Source organism: Durio zibethinus, chromosome 2 (genome assembly GCF_047325235.1).
Source record: "Durio zibethinus cultivar Kanyao isolate XHJ-2024 chromosome 2, ASM4732523v1, whole genome shotgun sequence".
NCBI classification, from domain to species: Eukaryota; Viridiplantae; Streptophyta; class Magnoliopsida; order Malvales; family Malvaceae; genus Durio; species Durio zibethinus.
Window position 1 is genome coordinate 2,938,173 of NC_143163.1, and position 20,381 is coordinate 2,958,553.

At 31.6% G+C, this 20,381-nt stretch overlaps 3 protein-coding genes and 2 pseudogenes across 5 annotated transcripts; 2 read left to right on the forward strand and 3 right to left on the reverse strand.

The window, feature by feature from the left end:
* Positions 1-4,261: 4,261 nt before the first annotated feature.
* LOC111308807 (ubiquitin fusion degradation protein 1 B-like) lies at positions 4,262-7,419 on the forward strand. The gene is made up of 10 exons (XM_022907408.2): positions 4,262-4,319; positions 4,609-4,661; positions 4,865-4,942; positions 5,154-5,178; positions 5,263-5,295; positions 5,401-5,522; positions 5,689-5,819; positions 6,150-6,373; positions 6,729-6,982; positions 7,100-7,419. The coding sequence occupies exons 2-10, from the start codon at positions 4,659-4,661 to the stop codon at positions 7,193-7,195; spliced, it is 966 nt and encodes a 321-aa protein (XP_022763143.2). The 5' UTR covers positions 4,262-4,319; positions 4,609-4,658; the 3' UTR covers positions 7,196-7,419.
* Positions 7,420-7,548: 129 nt separating this feature from the next.
* On the reverse strand, positions 7,549-11,478 carry LOC111308021 (epimerase family protein SDR39U1 homolog, chloroplastic-like; annotated as a pseudogene). Its single transcript, XR_016328929.1, has 12 exons — positions 11,182-11,478; positions 10,948-11,086; positions 10,510-10,585; positions 10,040-10,158; positions 9,557-9,601; positions 9,364-9,442; positions 9,041-9,102; positions 8,872-8,970; positions 8,656-8,716; positions 8,371-8,441; positions 7,968-8,107; positions 7,549-7,842 (listed from the first exon to the last, which is right to left on the reverse strand). The product of XR_016328929.1 is annotated as an epimerase family protein SDR39U1 homolog, chloroplastic-like (transcript).
* LOC111308811 (small ribosomal subunit protein bTHXm-like) lies at positions 11,467-11,898 on the forward strand. Its single transcript, XM_022907415.2, has one exon. It carries the CDS (start codon positions 11,531-11,533, stop codon positions 11,795-11,797), a length of 267 nt encoding a protein of 88 aa, XP_022763150.1. The 5' UTR covers positions 11,467-11,530; the 3' UTR covers positions 11,798-11,898.
* Positions 11,899-12,683: 785 nt separating this feature from the next.
* LOC111308808 (uncharacterized) lies at positions 12,684-13,603 on the reverse strand (annotated as a pseudogene). The gene is made up of 2 exons (XR_016328932.1): positions 13,267-13,603; positions 12,684-13,129 (listed from the first exon to the last, which is right to left on the reverse strand). The product of XR_016328932.1 is annotated as an uncharacterized LOC111308808 (transcript).
* A 953-nt stretch (positions 13,604-14,556) lies between these two features.
* LOC111308809 (NADH dehydrogenase [ubiquinone] 1 beta subcomplex subunit 9-like) lies at positions 14,557-17,674 on the reverse strand. Its single transcript, XM_022907412.2, has 6 exons — positions 17,432-17,674; positions 17,277-17,318; positions 16,857-16,938; positions 16,117-16,172; positions 15,380-15,453; positions 14,557-14,816 (listed from the first exon to the last, which is right to left on the reverse strand). The coding sequence occupies exons 1-5, from the start codon at positions 17,561-17,563 to the stop codon at positions 15,412-15,414; spliced, it is 354 nt and encodes a 117-aa protein (XP_022763147.1). The 5' UTR covers positions 17,564-17,674; the 3' UTR covers positions 14,557-14,816; positions 15,380-15,411.
* Positions 17,675-20,381: the final 2,707 nt, after the last annotated feature.

Below are 20,381 nucleotides of genomic sequence, written 5' to 3' on the forward strand. Positions count from 1 at the left end.
GAATGTGGGGTGCCTGCCTTCAGCTCGTTGTGAAGCGTGGTATGATTCGGTAGCTCCTACCTCGAGTCACTTCTGGTTGCATTTTGTTGACCACAATTTTGTGGGCTTCTGGTTTAGCCTCAGGTCGGCTTTGTGGTTAAGATTGAATGTAGAGCTAAAAGACGTAAAGTTTTGGTGCTTTTTAAGTCGTGAGACATACAAACTTTGTGAAACCATATTCTTTTGAAAGAAATATAAATTCTTATCACGTTATAAAATAATAATATCTCTTTTCTTTTTTGTTGAAAAAAGTTTAGGAGCTGGGTAGCTGTTCCATCTCCAAGTTCAAGATAATACATCAATTGAATTAAACTTTATAAATTTATTAAATTTTTATTAAAAAAATTTTTAAACTTATACATCATCTACTCACAATAGAAATTCGAACCTGTATTATAAGCTGTCACATTATGACTCGAGATTCTGTGGTTGTTGTCTTTGGATGACGCAAAAGAAACATAATGAAAGATCATTTGATTCCAACAAAACAAAAATGAAAAGAAAAAAAAAGTTGAATGTTCAGTATTGTGGCTTATAAAGTGAGTGCAGTTTTTGAACACATCGAATATACGGATAATTTTTCAAGGAGAAACGGTTAAGATCCCATGATTTTTTCTTTATTGATGGCTAAGCCTTCAAAGCTTATGTGAATTGAATTTGTTTGCTTCCTCGATGGGTATACTATTTTTGACTTTGGATGCTTTTCCATGCATATTGAGCTTTGATTGTTACAACGTTAAGTCTTTTCAATAATTTTAATTAAAGCTGTTTCAATTTATTCTTCATAATGATTAAGGATGTTAATTTTAAGTCTTTTCAATAATTTTAATTATGATTAGGAATTTCTATTTTAAGTATTTTCAATAATTTTAATTAAAGATGTGTCAATTTGTTCTTTAAGGTAATTAGAGATGTCAATTTTATTTATATATATAATGAAAGTTTTAATTTTTTTATTCTATTAAGAATAAAGATGCATATTATATTATGTATATAGGGATGCGATTGATATAATTTTAAATTTTTATTAGATATGAAGATGAAAACGAGTAATATATTATCCGTTTTGTACTCGTATCATATATATTTATATATATTTAGTAAATAAATTTTTATTAAATAATATAATTTATTATTTTAGATTAATTAAAATTAATATATTTTATTTAAAAATATATATATATTTATAAAAGAATTACTTAAATATACAAAATATGAATATAAAAATTATTCATACTTATTAAATACTTGTGGTGATAAAAAAAATAATAAATTTAAAATATGCGTTAAATATAAGTATGAATATAAAAATATATAATCTAAAAATCTAAAAATGTTAATAAAAAATACTTTACTTTATTCATTAACATCCCTAATGATGATTTGGAAATATTTGGAGAAAAAAAAATCGTGACTAAATAAATTTAAGAAAAAGGTAATGAACATTTCTGTTTTACCTTGTGGGTGTAGTATACCAAATAGAGTTAGGGTTTTTATAACGTGACATTGAGATTTTTTAATTTCATAAATAGAATTTAAAAAAATTATCACATACTTTATTTTTTATTTTTTATTATGAATATGTGTCAATTTATTAATTCCGGAAATGAAAATTTTTCACTATAATTGAAGTTTCTCTATTGTTAACGATGTGACAATTCCGCGACTAGATATTTAGAGAAATGAATTATTATAATGTATTTTTAAAATACTCATTAAATACTCGTGATGATAAAAATAAATATAAATTTAAAATATTCATAAAATATAAATATAATAATGAATATAATATAAAAATTAAAAAATATGAGTGAAAAATGCTTTCTCTTATTCCTTAACATTTTTAACGATGATTTAGAAATATAAATTAGTGACTAGATAAATTTAAGAAAAAAGCAACGAAAATTTATCTTTTTTACCTCGTGGAGCATACCAAATAGAGTTTGGTTTTTATAATGTGACAGTGAGATTTTTTAATTTTATAAGTATAATTAAAAAAATTATCATATGTTTTATTTTTTACTTATTTTTTATTTTTATTGTGGATACGTGTTAATTTATTAATTCTGACAATAAAATTTTTTCACTGTAATTGAAGTTTCTCCATTGGTAATGGAGGTGACAACTTTCCAACCAGATATTTAAAGAATTGAATTATTATAATATATTTGTAAAATATTATGAGCTTGAATAATTTCTTTGGTACTTGAAATTGTTTGTAGTGTGTGGAGCATTAATAATTTCTATGATAATTTAGTACGATACTTTTTTAAAGAAAGAATAAGTAAATAATTTAGGGAGAAAAAAATAATAATAGAATGATAATTCAACTTTTTTAGCAGAATGTCAAATCAAGGATAAACAATACTGACCAGAATTATGGGAGGTTACTTTAAACATGGAATCGGCATAACATTATTATTGCTGAGTGCAACACATGGAAGCATCGACCAAATATGAAAATTCAGCAACATCTTGTGATAATTATGAACTGAATCAAACTTGCACTTATTTGATATTTTACCTTATTTTTACAAGGGGATAGATAGATTTTCAGGTCTTGAATGATTACAGATTCCGTTCGGTAAGGAAAAAAAAAAGTTATAATTTAACGATTGTGATTCATAAAATGTTTCCTTTTGCTTTCCATTCTCTTTCTTTCTTACCAAACGGAGTGTTAAAAGTTCAGTGGGGACACACGGTAAGAGCATAATCTTAGATGTAGATTTGCTGGGGTGTTTGTTAGCTGGAACCAGATATAATCGATGATGTTTTACCTTACTTGGTTGCAGAATGTCATATAATTGTAGCAATGAAGATAGATTTGCCCATAATATTAATGATTTTACAGTTGAATTTGATGGCAGACATGTATCATGGGGCAGCTATTGCAGATAATTCTGGCATCATATGATTGATAACGTTGAATCAAATTAGGAATGTACATATATATATATTGGATTGTTTCGAAGCTTTGACGCAGTTTTGTTTTAGATAGGAAAAATATTTGATTATTGCCGAGTGATATGCTGAATCTATGGAGGTCAAGGACGAGAAGAGGAATGAGGTGCAGCTCTTATTATTTGGATTATTTAACAAATTTTGATTCGGATTGGCTTTCAGCTTGCTAAATATTGCGATCGTTTGTTCATCACAAAGTAATAAGAAGAGGCAGGGGACGGAGATGCCTCCTGATTTAGGACATTGGGCCTATCATCCTATATTCACATAAAAATTTTTTTAACTTAATCTTTATAAAATCAGAAAGAGGCAGGTGGAAAAAAAAAAGTCAAATTAATTTGAGATTGTAACATTTGATTTGATTTGAATTAGTTTATTTTTATTTAGTTTGGATTGCATTTAGATATTAAATATATATTGGGTTTGGATTAAATTTTGAATGGAGAAATAAAAGTTAAAAAAAAAATCAATCAAATTATATATTTTTATTAATATATATATTAAATTTTACAAAAAATAATTATTTTATATTAAAATTTATTTAAATATATTAAAATTTTATATTAAAATAATATATAAAAATTAATAAATCAAATTGAATCAATAAAATTCAGCTTAATTTAAATTGAATCATATGAAAAATTTATTAGAATTTGGATTAGATTTTAAAATTTTATAATATTATATAATATTTAAAAAAAATTAAATCGAAACTAATCTAATTCGAATTGTTATCACTCTTACAAAGAGTTTTTTTTTTTATATATATAGCCTAATATTATAGTTATAATAAAAATTAAAAATTGAACACCAAATTAAGTTTTATTGATTTATATAATTATCACATCTAAAATTAAAATTTCATAATCTGTAAATTTTTTCTTAATTCATGTATTAAGATTTTTTTATTAAAAAAATTAAGCCCCAATTTGATTAAGGAAAAGCTCTATGATACATCGGGCATCTTAAATTTATGGGCCCAAAAGTAATCTAATCTGAAAAATCTCCTTTGGTTTGGGCCAGTTCAAAACATCATATCTTTCATGGACAAATAGGCCCACAGGAAATTTCTATTTTCAAAAATTGGCCCAAAATCTGAAATCAAGCCCAAAATGATCATAAACTCAAGAATTAGTTCTTTTAAAGGAACACGTGGCCGAATCGGTGGTGGCTTGCAAACAACGCAGGGAAAGCGCATCATAGGCGATTCCATTCCCCACGATTTTATCTTTCCTCTTCTTCACGCCACCAATTTCCTTTCACTGATCCAAACGCCAAATAGCGCCTCTCTTTTTTTTTTCCTCTCTGTTTTCTTTCAGGTAATTACATTTTCTTCTTTCAATCACTATTTTCTTTGTGTCAATGTTTTCTTAGATCTGTTCACTTTCGCCTTTCGATTACTAAATTAAGAGGAAATTTTATTTGAATTTTAGTTAAAAAATACAACCTTCCCACTCGAAAGTCCTTTTAAAAAAAAAAAATTATGTTGATTTTAATTGCTGGTCTTTTGATTCTAAAGAGAAAGATTTCGAGAAAATTAGAAATTGTGCACATTAATTTTTTTGGATATTATTCTTGGTTTTGACCCATTCGATCTTCTTCTTGTAGGGAACTTGAACAATAAGTTATCTGGTTTGACCGTTTATAAGCATTACAAAATGGTAAGTTTTACAATTTTCTTTTAAATTCTTTTGATTTTCTAGTGTCAGTGAATGCTTTTTTGGGTAATGGGTAGCTTTCAATGTTGTGTTTTTTGTGGCATTGGAATTGCTGTTAGCTCAACATGTAATTTTGAAATTTGGGTTACTTGAGAGATGGCAGTGGATACTGGTAATTTTTAATGTCTCTTTGCTTGATTTCACAGTTTTTCGATGGATATGGCTATCATGGGACATCGTTTGAGCAAAGTTACCGATGTTACCCTGCATCTTTCATTGAAAAGGTCTGAAAAATAGAATGTTATTTTGTCTTGTATTGCTTTAGATTACTGATATGCTTCAATAGTGATACGTCGGTATTCCGTTATTGGTTTGGAAAACCTATCGTATTTGATTGGTTATTTATAAGGTCTGATCTCTAGTCCTGAGAATTTTTTAGTTTTCTTTGCTTTCTAATGATTATAATCCTATATATTTTTCCTTGTTTTCCTGCAGTCACAAATTGAAAGCGGAGATAAAAGTAAGTTTTCAGACCCATGGTTGTTGCAATATGTTCCTTTTGCTGTGCGACTTCCTGATATATATTTTTTCATTGTTGTTTCAGTTATAATGCCTCCATCCGCCCTTGATCGCTTAGGTAAGTTGTTTAATAGTGGCACTAATTTAACTCGTGTAATTAGTCTTGGTGCTTGGGTCATGACCTTATAATCCAGAATGCTAATGTTTGACTCAAATCATGCAGCATCTCTGCATATTGATTATCCAATGTTATTTGAACTTCGGAATGATGCTGCTGAGCGTGTTTCTCATTGTGGAGTGCTAGAGTTTATTGCAGAAGAAGGCATGATCTATATGCCATATTGGGTAGGCATTGCATCTTTCGGCTTGTATATGCTTCACATAAGTAGTATTGTGGCATTGCTTGAGGTCCATTGAACATGAGTAGTATTGTGGCCTTTAGGTCCACTGAGATGTAAGAAATCTTCTATTTATCTGATTCTTGCCCTTTTTTTTCAATGTTTTCATGTAGATGATGGAGAATTTGCTCCTACAAGAGGGAGATATTGTGAGGGTGAAAAATGTAACTCTTCCAAAGGGAACCTATGTTAAATTGCAACCCCACACAAAGGACTTTTTGGATATTTCAAACCCAAAAGCTATGTGAGTGGATTGTTTGTGGATATATGTAAGCTTGATTCTTTGATGTATGATGGTCAGCTTAGAAGGGAATTTTCAAAATTGAGATATATGTTGTAATCATTTTGTATACCGTATCATATATCTTGACAATTTTGTGTAATTTAGCTTCATGTAAGCCAAATGAGTTTCTGTATTTGGCCTGGACTTGTGAGTAACATAGCTCCTTGAATCCGTTTTTGTTCCATGCTGTATAATGTAGCTATTATGGACATCTTCTTCATGTTCTACCTGTTGCTTTCCAAGTAGATTTAGACATCTCATTTATAATCTTACTTTTCTTTTATTATGCAGCTTAGAGACAACATTGAGGAATTATTCCTGTTTAACCACTGGGGACAGTATTATGGTGGCATATAACAATAAGAAGTATTACATAGATATTGTAGAGACAAAGCCATCCAATGCAATAAGTATCATTGAGACAGACTGTGAGGTGGATTTTGCTCCTCCCCTGGATTACAAGGAGCCAGAAAGGCCTGCTCTACCCACTTCTTCAAGCAAGGCACTGTCTCAAGGTTAAAAGCTAATTTGCTAAACATCATTGAATGTTTATCTTGCTCTTAACTCGTTGTTCAGGATTCTAATGGTTTATCTTAATGTCAGTTTTTCTTTCTATTTTTCATTTTTAAGGATTTTTTGGTACAATTTTAAGTATGTTAATTGTTTCTACAACTATGCTTGGTTGAGATATTTTTCCCGTCCTGTTGTACTCTAGTGGTTCTAATTCATGGGAACTTAAGGATCTCTGTAGACTAGTGAGATATCTAGAAAGATCCAATTATACATTTGTGTAGGCTAGTGCACTCTAGTTCATGATTGATCTTAGTGATGGTTATTCTGTTCTAAGGAAATCCATCTTTGTTCTCTCAGTTGAAGAAGCTCCTGCTGAGGCTGAACCAAAGTTCAGCGCCTTTACTGGTACAGCTAGACGCTTGGATGGGAAGCCTCTGAAGCAGCAGCCTCCACCAGTTTCTTCATCTGGGTCCAAAGACAAGGGGCCTGCTGTTTCCAATGGCAATAAGAGGCAACCTTCTTCAGGACCTAGTTCACAAAATACCGCACGCCAGGCTCAGGGCAAGCTTGTATTTGGATCAAGTGTCAGCCGTCCTAAGGAAACAAAACAGGTGCACAGCGTTCTTTTTGCTCTCTGCTTTTCATCAAATTGCTTATCACTTAGCCTACTTTATTCTTTTTCTAGGAAAGAATGAAGATATAAGATGGTTATTTCTTTGATTTTGCAGGGATCTGGAAAAGAGGTTAAACAGCAGCAGCCTGAAAAGAAGGAAGATCCCAAGTTCCAGCCATTTAGCGGCAGAAAGTACTCATTAAAGGGTTGATTAAATTAATCCACAACTTGTTATGTTTACCGGCCTTTTGTCCGTAGATGAAAGCAACAGAATTATATATACATCTGGGATGTTGTGTTATGAAACGATGTAGGTTTTTATGTCAAATTAGAAGAAGGAAGCCCTAACTTATATTCCATTCTGTTGTGAACCTGGAGAGTTGCCGTACAAAGAAGAAAAAAAAAAAGAGGATCTAAAAAATTGACCTGCTATTACTTGCACTTGTGTTTATTTGAATGTGTAGGTCTTCTGCATCTTTATTCGACATTCTGTAGATTTCGGGTATTTCGATATCCAACTGCAGTGGTCTTTATGATCGAATGAAAAGAAGCAGAAGATCGAAAGCTTCAAATTTAATGATTCTATTTTTCGCAGGGAAAAATAACTAGGGGTTATACCTACAAAATGTCTGAGGTGTCGTTCCTGTTGGTAGAAAAAGAAGTGGGTGTAAAAAAGAGGGAAAAGATTAGCCATGCTTTGGTAAATCTTGAAACCCTCTACCAAAAAGAAAAGAACGAGGCGTATATCTTGTAGTCTTGGGAAAGAATGGATTTAAGTGCATCCTTAACATAAGGGTACTTAAATGGGAAACCTAACGCCTTGGCTTTCGCAGGAACCACCCTTTGCCCCTCCAGAATCTGCAATATAATAAATCCAGTTGGATGTGTTTTCGATGAAATTTAGTTACAGAAAACACGTAAAAGGAGGAAATAGAAGAACAAAGATATATAAAAATAAATAAATAAATAAATAAAACACCTACCACTGAAGCACCTTCCCCTAGTACTGCTTTGAGGGCAAAGTCCGGCACAGGAAGCCATGATGGTCGGCCCATGACATTTCCCAATTGATCACACATATCTGACAATCGAACAGGGTTTTGCGCAGTGCCATTTATGACTCCTGACATTTAGGTATGTAAAGCAGGGTGATCGAACAACCACTCCATAGTAATATAATAGAAAAAGTAAACGAACATATGATATAGCCCATCCTATGTGCTAGTTGGCTCATAGCATGATTCAACATATAGATACTGGCAGGGGTAGACAAAGGATTTAGTAAATTTCAAGTCAGTTTTACTCCTAAATCAATGATTTATTCACCCTAATTTTGTCTTGGAGATTTACAAAAAATTTAAGCCCATTGAATGCTTAGAAGATTACCTTTATAAGATGGATTGGATAAAGCTTCGTATATTAGGTTTACTATTGCATCCAAGTGAATCCAGGAAAACCTATATAAGAAGAAAAGCAATCAACATGTCGACATGAAAAAGCAATATTATAAGCAGAAGGAAAGAAATCAACAAGCCAATTTAAACAGCATTTTGACATCTTTGGGAGGCTGATGAAAACTTTTCTTCACAAATGCTCGTTTATTGGTGCTCTAGCAGCATACAGATGTCAAACACAAAATAAAATAAGTTATTTCTTCAGTTGATAGCATACCATTGCTGTCCAGAGTCCAAAGGTCCTCCGGCAAACATCATGAAGAGAGGGATCATTTTAGCTGCAAAGGCTCAAAGATGTAAGATATTAAGGCATTTGATTCTAATTTCTTTGAAGTTGATGGAACTGAATATGTGCATCCTTTTGATTTTGATTTTAATTATAACAGGCGTGTGTGAAGGGGGTAAGAGGGACAGAGAATAAAATCAGTTATACCTAGAGCACCGCCATCTTTGCCAAGTACCACTCCAATGCGAATAAGAGCTAGTCTCACGTCCTTACTTTAAGAGCTGTTGCCTCCCATTCCCTACAAACCTGAGCAAATAAATTGCATTAGTAAAAGGCAAGAACAATGCTCAGCTAAGTAATTATTTTCTTTTGTTACCTCAGCTAAGTAATCACTTCCTGATGGACTGCTCTCGTCAAACACTCGTGTTACACTTGTGCCTGAGCATTCAGGAAAAAAAAAAAACAGGTGAAATTAAGCATTCAGAGGAGCCCCGCTGCAGTTAAAGTCTGCAGCATTTAATTGCTCATTGGATCAATTTTCATGTAGGAATGGACTCTGTTCCACTTTTAAAAACCTTATGGCTGACTGGATCAATTCTCATCTGTGTTTGTGTGAGTAAATGAAAAGGTTGGCCATCCTAAATCAATGCTTCATGACAGTATGGGGGAAAAAGGTAGGAAACTGTGATTGATACAAACCATAATAACCAACAGCTGTCGCAGTAACCAACACAGTAGGCCGAACACCTTGAGGTGAACTATTTATTAAATCTACAACCTTCAAAATCAGCAAAAATGGGCAGTGGAAAACAGTTACGGGGTTATAGAATGTTATAGATTCAAAAGAAGTGCTTCGAACATGCAGAGAGTGACAAAAAAGATAAAGACTAACCTTTGAAGTGACTCTGATCCTTCTTTGCTTAATTTCCCTTTTAATCTGCAATAAAGTTAAAGAATATTGATTGATCCAGCATTTAGGGATGTATGAGAACACGCAGACATATCCATTTTAACAGTGATGTACAGAGACTTAATTGATATAAGGCGTCATTGGCGCTTAATTTAAAAGTTGTTAAAGACTCAAGAAATGTCAATCCGTTGCATCAGTTAGCAGATGCCATCTATCAAATGTGTGTGTGTGTGTGTGTGTGTGTGTGCCCGCACATCAGGGGCTGGGAGCAGAATTCTGTATCCTTGCATCGTCTGAAACCTTCAATTAAAAAAAAACCACAATAGATGAAAAAGATCTAGGTCTCATGAAGTGAGACTTAAGGAGGAATATATAAAAACAAGCTACTTTGCTGATGTGCTAAAAGCTTATGTCAGTCTGGCCACATAATATAAAAACTAGGATGGAAGATCTTCCAACACCAACCTCAGGAGACCATCTTGTGCTTATGAACATTCCAGCCAAATTTACAACAGCATTTGATCCTTCAATGCAACCCTTCCACCCTGCCTCCTCTGCAATTATGATTCCGGGAAAGTCCTTTACTGCAAACGCCAGGAGAACAATGAAGTAAGGGGAAAAACAACTATAAGTATATGCATCTCTATGCATACGTGTTAAGTATGTGTATATGTACATCTGCATGAATGCATGCTTTGTTTCATATCTCAAAGGTTCACCCTTTCCTGCAAATGAAGAAAGCAATATAGAGCAAAACCCAAAAGTACTCATTACCTTCTTACCCGGAAATATTAACTCTGCTTTGGATTTAGAGCGTGTCAAAACACGAGCATTATGATTGTCAGCATTTCAATTATATTAAAGTTAAGTTTCAGGCTAAAAAAATCTGAAACAAACTAAATAGAATAGAAGTTTTCAATTATAATCATTGTTACCTGTATACAGTCTTTGCACCAATCTTTTACCTATAAAACCAGTTGCTCCTGTCACTGAAACAGTCATCTGATTTGCCTACAACAACCTACAAAGAGTCAAAAAAAAAAAAAAAAACTCCAAGAAACTTAATTGATCCAGCATGACAAATTGACAACACTCAATATGACCATGAAGCCGTATCACATTTGGCCCCTGAAATATAATTGTAGTTCCCAAACTTTGGGAGACAAAAAAAATTGCTTTCAAGTTACATGAGTGAGAATTTGTCAGAACAAAACTTCTGGGACTGAGCAGAACCACAAAAAACCCTGAATCTATTAGTCTTACCCACCAAAAAGAAAACAACCAAAAAGAAAAAGAAGTACTACTTAAAAGCAAAAACGATTATGATAAAACATGAGGAAAAAAATAGTGAATTTGGGGCAGTCAGAACTTACAGAGAAAGAGTGAGGTATGTGAAGAGAAGGAGAGATGAAACGAGTCCATGAAAGAGATATGTGACTGCAAAACACCTCCATTTTCATTTTTCTTTTCCAAGGAAACTCTTCCTGTCAGCCTGTTAGCTGAAAAGAAAAACTAAACAATGTTACGGTAATTCCTGGTTAGATACAGATTTTTGTGCATTGAAAAGTTGAAAAAAAACGAAGGTCGTGTTTAATTGGAAGCCACACCAAACTCAACCCCATCTCCATCGCCCGTTCCTAGTGTGGACTCTGGACAAAACCAAACCGGACAGACAATTCTTTTCATTCATTTCCTGTAATTGATCTCCACCGGGAAAAAAGATCGTTCGAAACAAAACTAGTAAATTCTTGTTTATTTTCAGTGGCCCAGATCAAATATCCAGACTCCAATTCCTGAAAAACTCTGGGCTGGAATGACTTATATTTGGACCCAGGTTTGGTCCATATATTGAGCCTAATTTATGAAATTAAAAGAAACAAGAAGCCCAATTATGAAATAAATGATTCTAGGCTTATACTGTGGTGAGAGATTACGAGCAGAAGTAGATTGAAGGAAATGGCGATGATGCAGTGGTGCGGCGCACTGGCAAGGAGAGTGATGATGACGCAGCGGCCTCCTCTATCATCTGCTTCGCCGAGTGGGGTAGCGGCGGGAGCGCCGATACTATGCGGCAGGGGTGACAAGAAGACAAAGAAAGGGAAGAGATTCAAAGGATCATATGGGAACTGCAGACCAAAGAAGGAGAAGAAGATAGAGCGTATCAAAGATAAGGTCGAGGTTCCCAGGTCCACTCCATGGCCTCTTCCCTTCAAGCTTATCTAAAAAATTTCCGTCTTTTTCATGAATTTAGGCATGGGTTTTTGTTTGTGAAAACTGTTGTTATGTATTAGAAAGAAATTTCAAAGATTTCTTTATGGCCCTCATTTTCAGAGTACTTAGGAGTGAAGAAGCTGCTGATTACTGTCAATGGATGCCATTTGAAATTCCTCCATGCCTTAAATTAATTTTTCCTTAAGAACAGAGAAAACCCTAACTATAATGCAAGAAGCAGAACATATTTTTTATGCCCATCTAATACTTGCTTCTTCTTCTAGGATATTGGCACATATTACTGAGTCTTTGGAAGATGCAGATTTAGAATGGTTAGAGAAACCTAGAATATATGGCATCTAGATTGAATCACAACTTGCTGCTCATGATTTATAACTGGAATTAATGAAGGAGATGATTTTTATGGTTTGATTAATTCTTTGACAAAAAATCAAAAGCTGAACTGCACCTAAAACCTGCTGTGGTTAAGCGTCATATCGGTAAATTATTTATGGTTCTAGGATGGAGAAGGTTATGGTTCGTTATTGGAAATCTGGTATGGATTTCATGGATAGAAGAAGGATATGAATTTGATGCATGTCCGATGGTATAATTGAAGGTCTTAATTAGTCTTTATATGCGGCATTATACAGTGTTAACATAAAGCATGACCTAATTGACCTGGGAAGATATCTCATGTCCAGATTTTTCCAAAGGATGTGATTTCTGAATATTGCTATACTCATGAAATCTACATGGATACAGATGTTATTTGCTTCACAGGACAAACAGCACCTGCTGAATCTAAAGTGGAAGAAGTGATGAGACCTCATTTGTGTATTGAAAACCCTTTTTCCTGTCCATACTTCCCAAACATTGTTTTGTTATCTTCCACCTTTTAACCTGTATGTTCCAATGTAGATGAAGCAAAGTGTGAGGCAGGGAACAAACATCTGCTTGAGACCTTAAGGTTCTAGCGTTTCAATTCTCCTTTGATCTCAGCATTAGTACATGGAAACAATGCTGGACTACTAGAGAATTGTCAAGGAAAACACTTAAACATCTTCATTACAACCGCGATGAAAGCTGGTTTATTTTCTCTTTCTATTGTGAACGTGTCCAAAATTCTTGTACGAGCTCCAGAACAATGGCGAGTCCAATGATGACATAAGCCAAATAAAATGGTGGTGACTCCAATTGAAACCGTCAGGAGATGTTGTTTGCTCTTTCCTGATTCAGTTGCAAGCCTAAATCTGGTGTGCATTTCCCATAAGATCACCAACATTGTGATTACAATTACGAGGGCCTTGCCAATAGCTTTGGAAATCGTCCTTGTCTCCTGCCCTGTTTCATGGGAGCGACAGTGAAAGTATAAGCAATTAAAGCAAAGCAAATTCCTATTGCTAGGAACTTATTTTCCAAAGCCAGACGCATCAAAGTAAATGAAACAAAATAAAACCGTGAAGCACCCATGTTCTAACCTTCATGCATGCTAGATAGCTGTGGCAACTGTTCTGATATATTCAAAAACAAGTCTGCCAGAATGGAAAACCCGACGATCAGAAACAACAAACCAAAGATCGTTGTGGTGACTCCAACATGGAATGCCCGGACTGCAACGGTAGTGTATCGCCAAGGTTCCATTGTCAATTCAAATCCGCAGCAAATGGTCCATAACAGCAATACCATCGTAACCACAGAGCCTGTTATACGCAACAAATCAGGCGTAGCTGTAGCATACCTGCGTTTCATTTCCTTCATCCTCGTCCTAAATTTCTCATCCTCCATCGCTGTTGGTCTTCCCAAGAGAAAACAAAGAGAAGGAAAAAGAAACGGAGGAGTTTACTATGACATAAAACGTTGCAATGGGTGCTTTTGTCCGGGCATTCTAGGAATCCCCGACGCTATGTCGAAATAGGAGTAGCTTTTCAGCGTTTTTATTGGTTAATGCCTGTGGTACTGGTTTGAAAAAAATGTACATTTAATTGAGGGGGGGGGGGGGGGGGATAGAATATGAAATTTGCATGGATATGAACAGACGAGCTTAAACCCAAGATTTGTCATGTTAAGGTTGTGAATTGTGATCAAATGTTTATCATGATAATTTTTGGCCTCTCGCATTCACCATTTGCTGAAAGATTTCTACTTTTTCTACGTAGGATTAGAGTGCGACCCACCAAATTGCAAATGGTGAATGCTAGGAGTTTCGAGGGAACATTTGTGTATTGTTTGTTCTATTGGCGCATAGGGACGTTCTGTCAGTCCCATAGGTGTTTAATGATATATTCAAGTAATTTGTTATCGTGTACTTTTAAGGAAGGTGGCCAGGTGCGAGCAAGAGTTGTCAAGGAATCAAGTCATACATTGGCTGTACCATTTTGTTTTGTCAAACAAAACATCTCGATCAGTTTGTAATGGTTGAGCTTTCAAGCCTTTGTCATAAACGGTAAGGACTCGCACTATTGTCATGCAAATCGCAAACTAACCTTCACTAGGTTTCCTCAGAGGTTTCTCTTTTCCATTTGCCATTCAGCCTAGCCTTGATTAGGGCTTCATTTGGATGGACGGTCAGTCGGAAGCGCTGAAGCTATCGTTTTGCCACTGAACCTACAAATGAAGCATAGGTTCCCAAACCTTTTTAATACTAATTAGAAACAGGTACATACGTCTTTAAATTAGTTTGCCTAAAGCTCATAGGCTGCACCCCCGTCGCTGATGACTAGCAAATTCGAGAGTGCAACCTCCAATGGCGCAATTGACAAGACCCACGGTAGCCAGAAAGACAAAAGATGCAATATAAGATTTAGAGAAAAATAGTATCACAAGAAGGATTAATGATCATCATACTTCTATGCAATGTCAACAACCTTTTGATACCCTTCAATCTGAGCAATGATCTTATACAAAAAAGGCAGACACACAACAATAACTCTAAAGGGGCATCGACATAAATGTTATTAAAGCTTCATCACATTTCACTTGAATGAATGCAAACTAGTTGCTGCGCTTGATCCCTCATTACGCTCAGGACCTGCATCAACCAAAAGTTAGAAGTTCCAACGTTAAAGAAATATTCAAATGGGGAGAGCAGCGGAGAAAGACTTTTAATATATGATTCTGCATGGGATTTTCTCATAGGATGCTTTGGGAGAGGATTGGAACCTTAGAGCAAACACCATTCAAATTTCGGAAGAGATAAACATGTAAAATATCACTCCCATAATCCGATTTGGTGACAAAAGAACACATTAATCACTTCCTAGATAACCTAAATAATTTCAGGAAAGTATATAACGAAAACTCTCTCGGATCAAATCAAAAATAATTTTTACTACTTTCAACACACAAATCTCCCTAGCCATGCAATTTTGTTTCAAACTTCACATTTTCACACTTAAACCCTGCTGCACAGGAGAGAAGCTCCTCTCTTAACATAAAAAAGTATTTTCAATATGAATCCAAGAGATGATTGCGACTTAACCTTTAAGAAAAGTGCTGCCAACCAGTAGCCAGTTATTTGAAACAAACGAAAACTTCAACAAGGAAATTATACAAAGAATGATGTAAATCTAAATAACAAAGTATATGGCTAACCTTTATTTCTAGCGATAGAAAAGATGCATGTTTTAGTCATTGTTTTCTCTTCCATAATCATACACAATCTCAATCTGCACCAAGAATGAAATATCAGAACAGGATAAAAAGCAACAAAACTAATCAGAAATTTAGTAATAGTTGCTGACAGCACCCAAAAAAATCTAGGTTAAATAGATAAGCTACAACATGAAAAGCCCATTGCAGGACAAGATGACTTTTCCCCTTCTCTTCACCCCAACTTCCTCCAGCAATATAGATCAAATTTTGCCACTTGATCAAGGTAAAATAAAACTTACTTAAAAGGAAGAAATTATTGTAAAATAGTAGGAAGAAAGAAGCCAACTATCTGTTATAAAGTAGCAACACAAGACTAGCAAAGAGGTTTCTCTAGTTCCTTTTCTTCTTCTAATCTCAGTTTAATGGGTTGATAATCGCTGTGAACAATGGACAACCATAGAGAAAGGCAATGGGCAGAACGGCATGGAATGTAAGGGGAGCAATCTCAAATTGTCTAGTTAAAATACAGGACTTTTCAAATACTATGAACAATCTAGAGTGCATGTCTACTATAAATGAAAAGAAAGGGGTCACTTACACTTAAAAAGGTTTAAGACACATGAATACTTCAAAATTAGGAACGCATATAGTACAACAAGAATTGTAGATAAGTAAGGGAACAAATTAAAATGAAAGAAATAGCAATTGGTTAGCAAGAAAGGAATTATAACAATTACCCCAGATGGCGGGACAGGGTTTCGAGTAAACTTGGAACCACCAGGAGCCCATGGAACTGCAAATGGACATAATATGTGAGCTTCAAAGAGCATAATAGGTTTAAAACTGGAAAATAAGAACCTCATAAGGAACCTACCTATATTCACAGTCAACCAGTCATGTCATAACAAGAGCAAGACCTTATCAGTAATAACCAACTATTGTGATCAAATAAAAAAATCAGTAATAACCAACTATTGTGATCATATAAAAAAATGTAAGTGGAAAAGATATGACACTAAGCAATGAGAGGAGAAGTCACATAGTAATAGTTTGGTAGTGTTTCTCATCACCTACATCTGCAAGGCTTGGCTCTAATGTATCTTGTTTCTCAGACAATGATTCACTGGTAATCATCAAACTATCATCTGAGAAGATATTGAAATCCTAACTAATAGTTAATTAGTTATATACAAGAACTCATCCCATTTTCAAAATTTTGAGCTATTTTCCGCCCAATTGTTTCACAAGAACGTTCAAAATAACATATCCCAAAATGCATTTACAAATTCCTTCCAAACAAGAATTATTGAGATGACATAAACATTCAACATCCAATCCATTAACTCCCCCCTTCTTTAATAGATATGTCTCTTTAAGATAAATCCAAACATCAGCACAAAAAAGAAGTTCTTCATATCCCATTAATTCAAACCATAATTCTCTTATAAAACCAGCAACCCACTAGTAAGGTACTTACCAATATAAGGATCAGGATGCCGCCACTTATCATAAGTTGCTTCACCTGCAGCTACCAGTTTGTCAATTGTGTCGAGATCTTCCTGCAAAAACCCAAATTGTACAATGCAACATCAAAGCCCAAATAACCACAAAGTTAAACCATCAATACCCAAACAGTTCGACTAGGATAACCATCATTTACATGAGTCCTTAATAAGTTCAATGAAGAATGTCAATGAGCTCAAATTGTCATTCAAACACACACACACACACACACACAAAAAAAAGAAATCCCCCCCCCCCCCAAAAAAATGAATGCAGTACAGTGAAAAGAAAATTTAAGACTAAACAAATTTTCATTCAAATTTATTAATAAATTTTATTAATTAAAAATAAAGATTATGATAAAATGAGAAGATGGGAAAGGAGGAAGACGAACCACATGCCTGTTGGCTTCGAATTTTTCGCGAAGGTCAGAGGCCTGAAAATAAAAATAAATAAATGAAAAATCAAAGATTCAATTAATTGAAAAAAATTAAATTAAAAAGAGAGTGAAAAAGATGAGATATTGGTAGATTGAAAAAAAGGATTTACATCTTGATAGAAGAGGTGGCGATGGACGGCCCAGTTGAGGGTATCTTTGAGGGCACGGCGGTAGAGGATTCGAACCCTCTCTTTTTGAGCTGCTCTTCGAGCTAAATACGCTGCCGTAGTGGCTCCGCTCATTTCGGTTGCTTTTGTTTTCTCTGAAGTCTGGCCTTTCTCTCCAAGGCTCTTCCGATTTGGTTCAGGTGGGGAAGCGTTGATCTAGACTGTAGGGTTTGTCTATAGAACTGGTTATAAAATATTATATGATAAATTATAAAAATAATATTTTTTTTTTTGAATAAAAAAATAGGTTCATAGGTAAATATTAAAAAAGTATATATAATTTTATTTAATTTATTAATTTAATAGATAAAAACGATATATTTTTTAATTTTTTAATTTTAATTTATTTTATAAAATTAAATTAATTAATTACGTTTAATAATATATTTTTGTACTTTTCTTATCATTATATTTATAATTATTAAAAAAAAATTTAGATAAAACATTTCACGTATAATAATATAAATTTTATAATTATTTTCATATTTTTACATTAATACTTTTTTATTTAAAATCTTTTAATTTAAAATATCAATTTTTTTCATTATCAAGTTAATTATTTATTGTATTTTAATTTTTTATTACTTTTGTTCTTACTTTTTGTTTTGTTTAAATTTATCATAATTTTTTTAAAGGTATTACAATAGCTCTAGTCCAATTTACATCAAATAATATAAATTTTATGATTATTCTTACTTTTTACTTTAATACTTTTTTTTTGTTTGAAATTACTTTTTATTTATAATAATAATTTTTACGTTATCAATTTAATTATTTACGTTATAATAATATATTTTTATATTTATTTTTTATTACATTTAGAATTATCACGATATTTTTTTTAAAGTGTAAAAATACGTCTAATACACTTCTATGTTAAATGATTTAAATTTTACGATTATTTTCATTTTTTTTTTATAAAAACTTATTTTTTGATTGAAATATTTTTATTTATAATAAAATTTTTTTGTTGCCAACTTAATTATTTACATTAAAATAATTTTTTTTTACATTTGTTCTTACATTTCATGTGTTTAGAATTATTATAATTTTTTCTTCAAATGTTATAACAATTTTAACTTATTTTATGATAGATTTTCTTACTATTCTCACTTTGTAACATTAACACTCTTTTTTTTGTTCAAAATTTTTTTTATTTATAATAATAATTTATTCAACTTAATTATTGACATTACAATAATATTTTTTTTATAGTTGTTCTTACTCTTTATTATACTTAGAATTATCATAATTATTTCTTAGGGTATTATGACACTTCTAATCCATTTTAAGCAAAATGATACAAAATTTGTAATTATTTTTATTTTGTATATAAACATTTATTTTTGGTTCAAAATATTTTGTATTTATAATAATAATTCTTTTACATTGTCAAGTTATTTATTTACATTACAATAATATTTTTATACTTGTTATTACCTTTTATTATATTTAGAATTATTGTAACCTTTTTTTAAGGTGTTATGACACTTTTAACTCATTTTATACCAAACGATACTAATTTTATAATTATTTATATCTTTTTACGTTACGACACGTTTAATATATTTTATGTTAAATTATACAAATTTTACGATTATTTTCACATTTTTACATTAACACTTATTTTTTAGTTTTAAATTTTTTTATTTATAATAATAAATTTTTATGTGATCAATTTAATTATTTACATTACAATAAATTTTGTATGTTTGTTCTTGCTTTTTATTATATTCAAAATTATTATAATTTTTTATTAAGTATTACAATATTTCAAACATATTTTTTGCTAAATTATACCAAAATTACTATTCTTTTCACAGTTTTACTTCCACACTTATTTTTTTATTTATAATTTTTTATGTATAATACTAATTTTTTATATTACAGATTTATTACGTTTCAATAAATTTTTTTATGTTTATTATTATTTTTATTACGTTTAAAATTATTACAATTTTTTGTTAATGTGCAATGATACTTCTAATCATTTATGTCAAATAATACTAACTTTAAGACTATTCTCATGGTTTTATGTTAATTTTTATTTTTCGTTTAAAATTATTTTTTGTTTGTAATAATAAATTTTTTATATTGTCAACATAATTACTCATGTTATAATAATATTTTTTATGCTTATTATTACTTTTTATTACATTTATAATTATCATAATTTTTTTTAAAGGTGTTATAAAATTTCTAACCATTTTGGGTTAAATAATATAAATTTTACGATTACTCTCAATTTTTTATATTAATACTTATTTTTTATTTAAAATTATTATTTATTTATAATAATTATTCTTTTAAGTGCCAAAGAATAATATTTCTATTAAAATAACATTTTTTATACATGGTCTTATTTATATTATGTTATAATTAATACTACTCTTTGTTAAGATATTATGAGACTTCTAATCCAATTTACATCAAGTGATACTAAATTTATAACTATTATTATCTTTTTACTTCTAATCTAGTTTACACAAAGTGATATCAATTTTACAATTATTTTTATCTTTTTATGTTATAACACTTATAATACTCTTTACGTCAAATGATTTTAATTTTACAATTATTCTCACATTTTTACTTTAACATGTATTTTTTACTTAAAATTATTTTTTATTTATAATAATAAATATTTTATGTGGTCAATATAATTATTTACGTTACAATAAAATTTTTTAAGCTTGTTTTTACATTTTATTATATTCGAATTATCACAATTTTTTCTCAAGTTATTATGATACTTTTAACATATTTTACATCAAATGATACAAATTTTACAATTATTTATATTTTTTTATATTAATACTTATTTTTAGTATATAATTATTTTTATTTATAATACTAATTTTTTTACGTTACAAATTTATTACGTTTCAATAAT

What these genes read in the sequence shown, in the direction of transcription:
- LOC111308807 (XM_022907408.2), top strand. An exon ending in ATCCGCCCTTGATCGCTTAG is followed by an intron (nt 5,296 to 5,400) that starts GTAAGTTGTTTA and finishes CAAATCATGCAG; the next exon opens with CATCTCTGCATATTGATTAT. An exon ending in TGATCTATATGCCATATTGG is followed by an intron (nt 5,523 to 5,688) that starts GTAGGCATTGCA and finishes GTTTTCATGTAG; the next exon opens with ATGATGGAGAATTTGCTCCT.
- LOC111308811 (XM_022907415.2), top strand. Translation starts at nt 11,531, where the DNA reads ATGGCGATGATGCAGTGGTGCGGCGCACTGGCAAGGAGAGTGATGATG.
- LOC111308809 (XM_022907412.2), bottom strand. Translation starts at nt 17,563, where the DNA reads ATGAGCGGAGCCACTACGGCAGCGTATTTAGCTCGAAGAGCAGCTCAA. An exon ending in GCCACCTCTTCTATCAAGAT is followed by an intron (nt 17,319 to 17,431) that starts GTAAATCCTTTT and finishes TTTTATTTTCAG; the next exon opens with GCCTCTGACCTTCGCGAAAA. An exon ending in TCGAAGCCAACAGGCATGTG is followed by an intron (nt 16,939 to 17,276) that starts GTTCGTCTTCCT and finishes GGGTTTTTGCAG; the next exon opens with GAAGATCTCGACACAATTGA.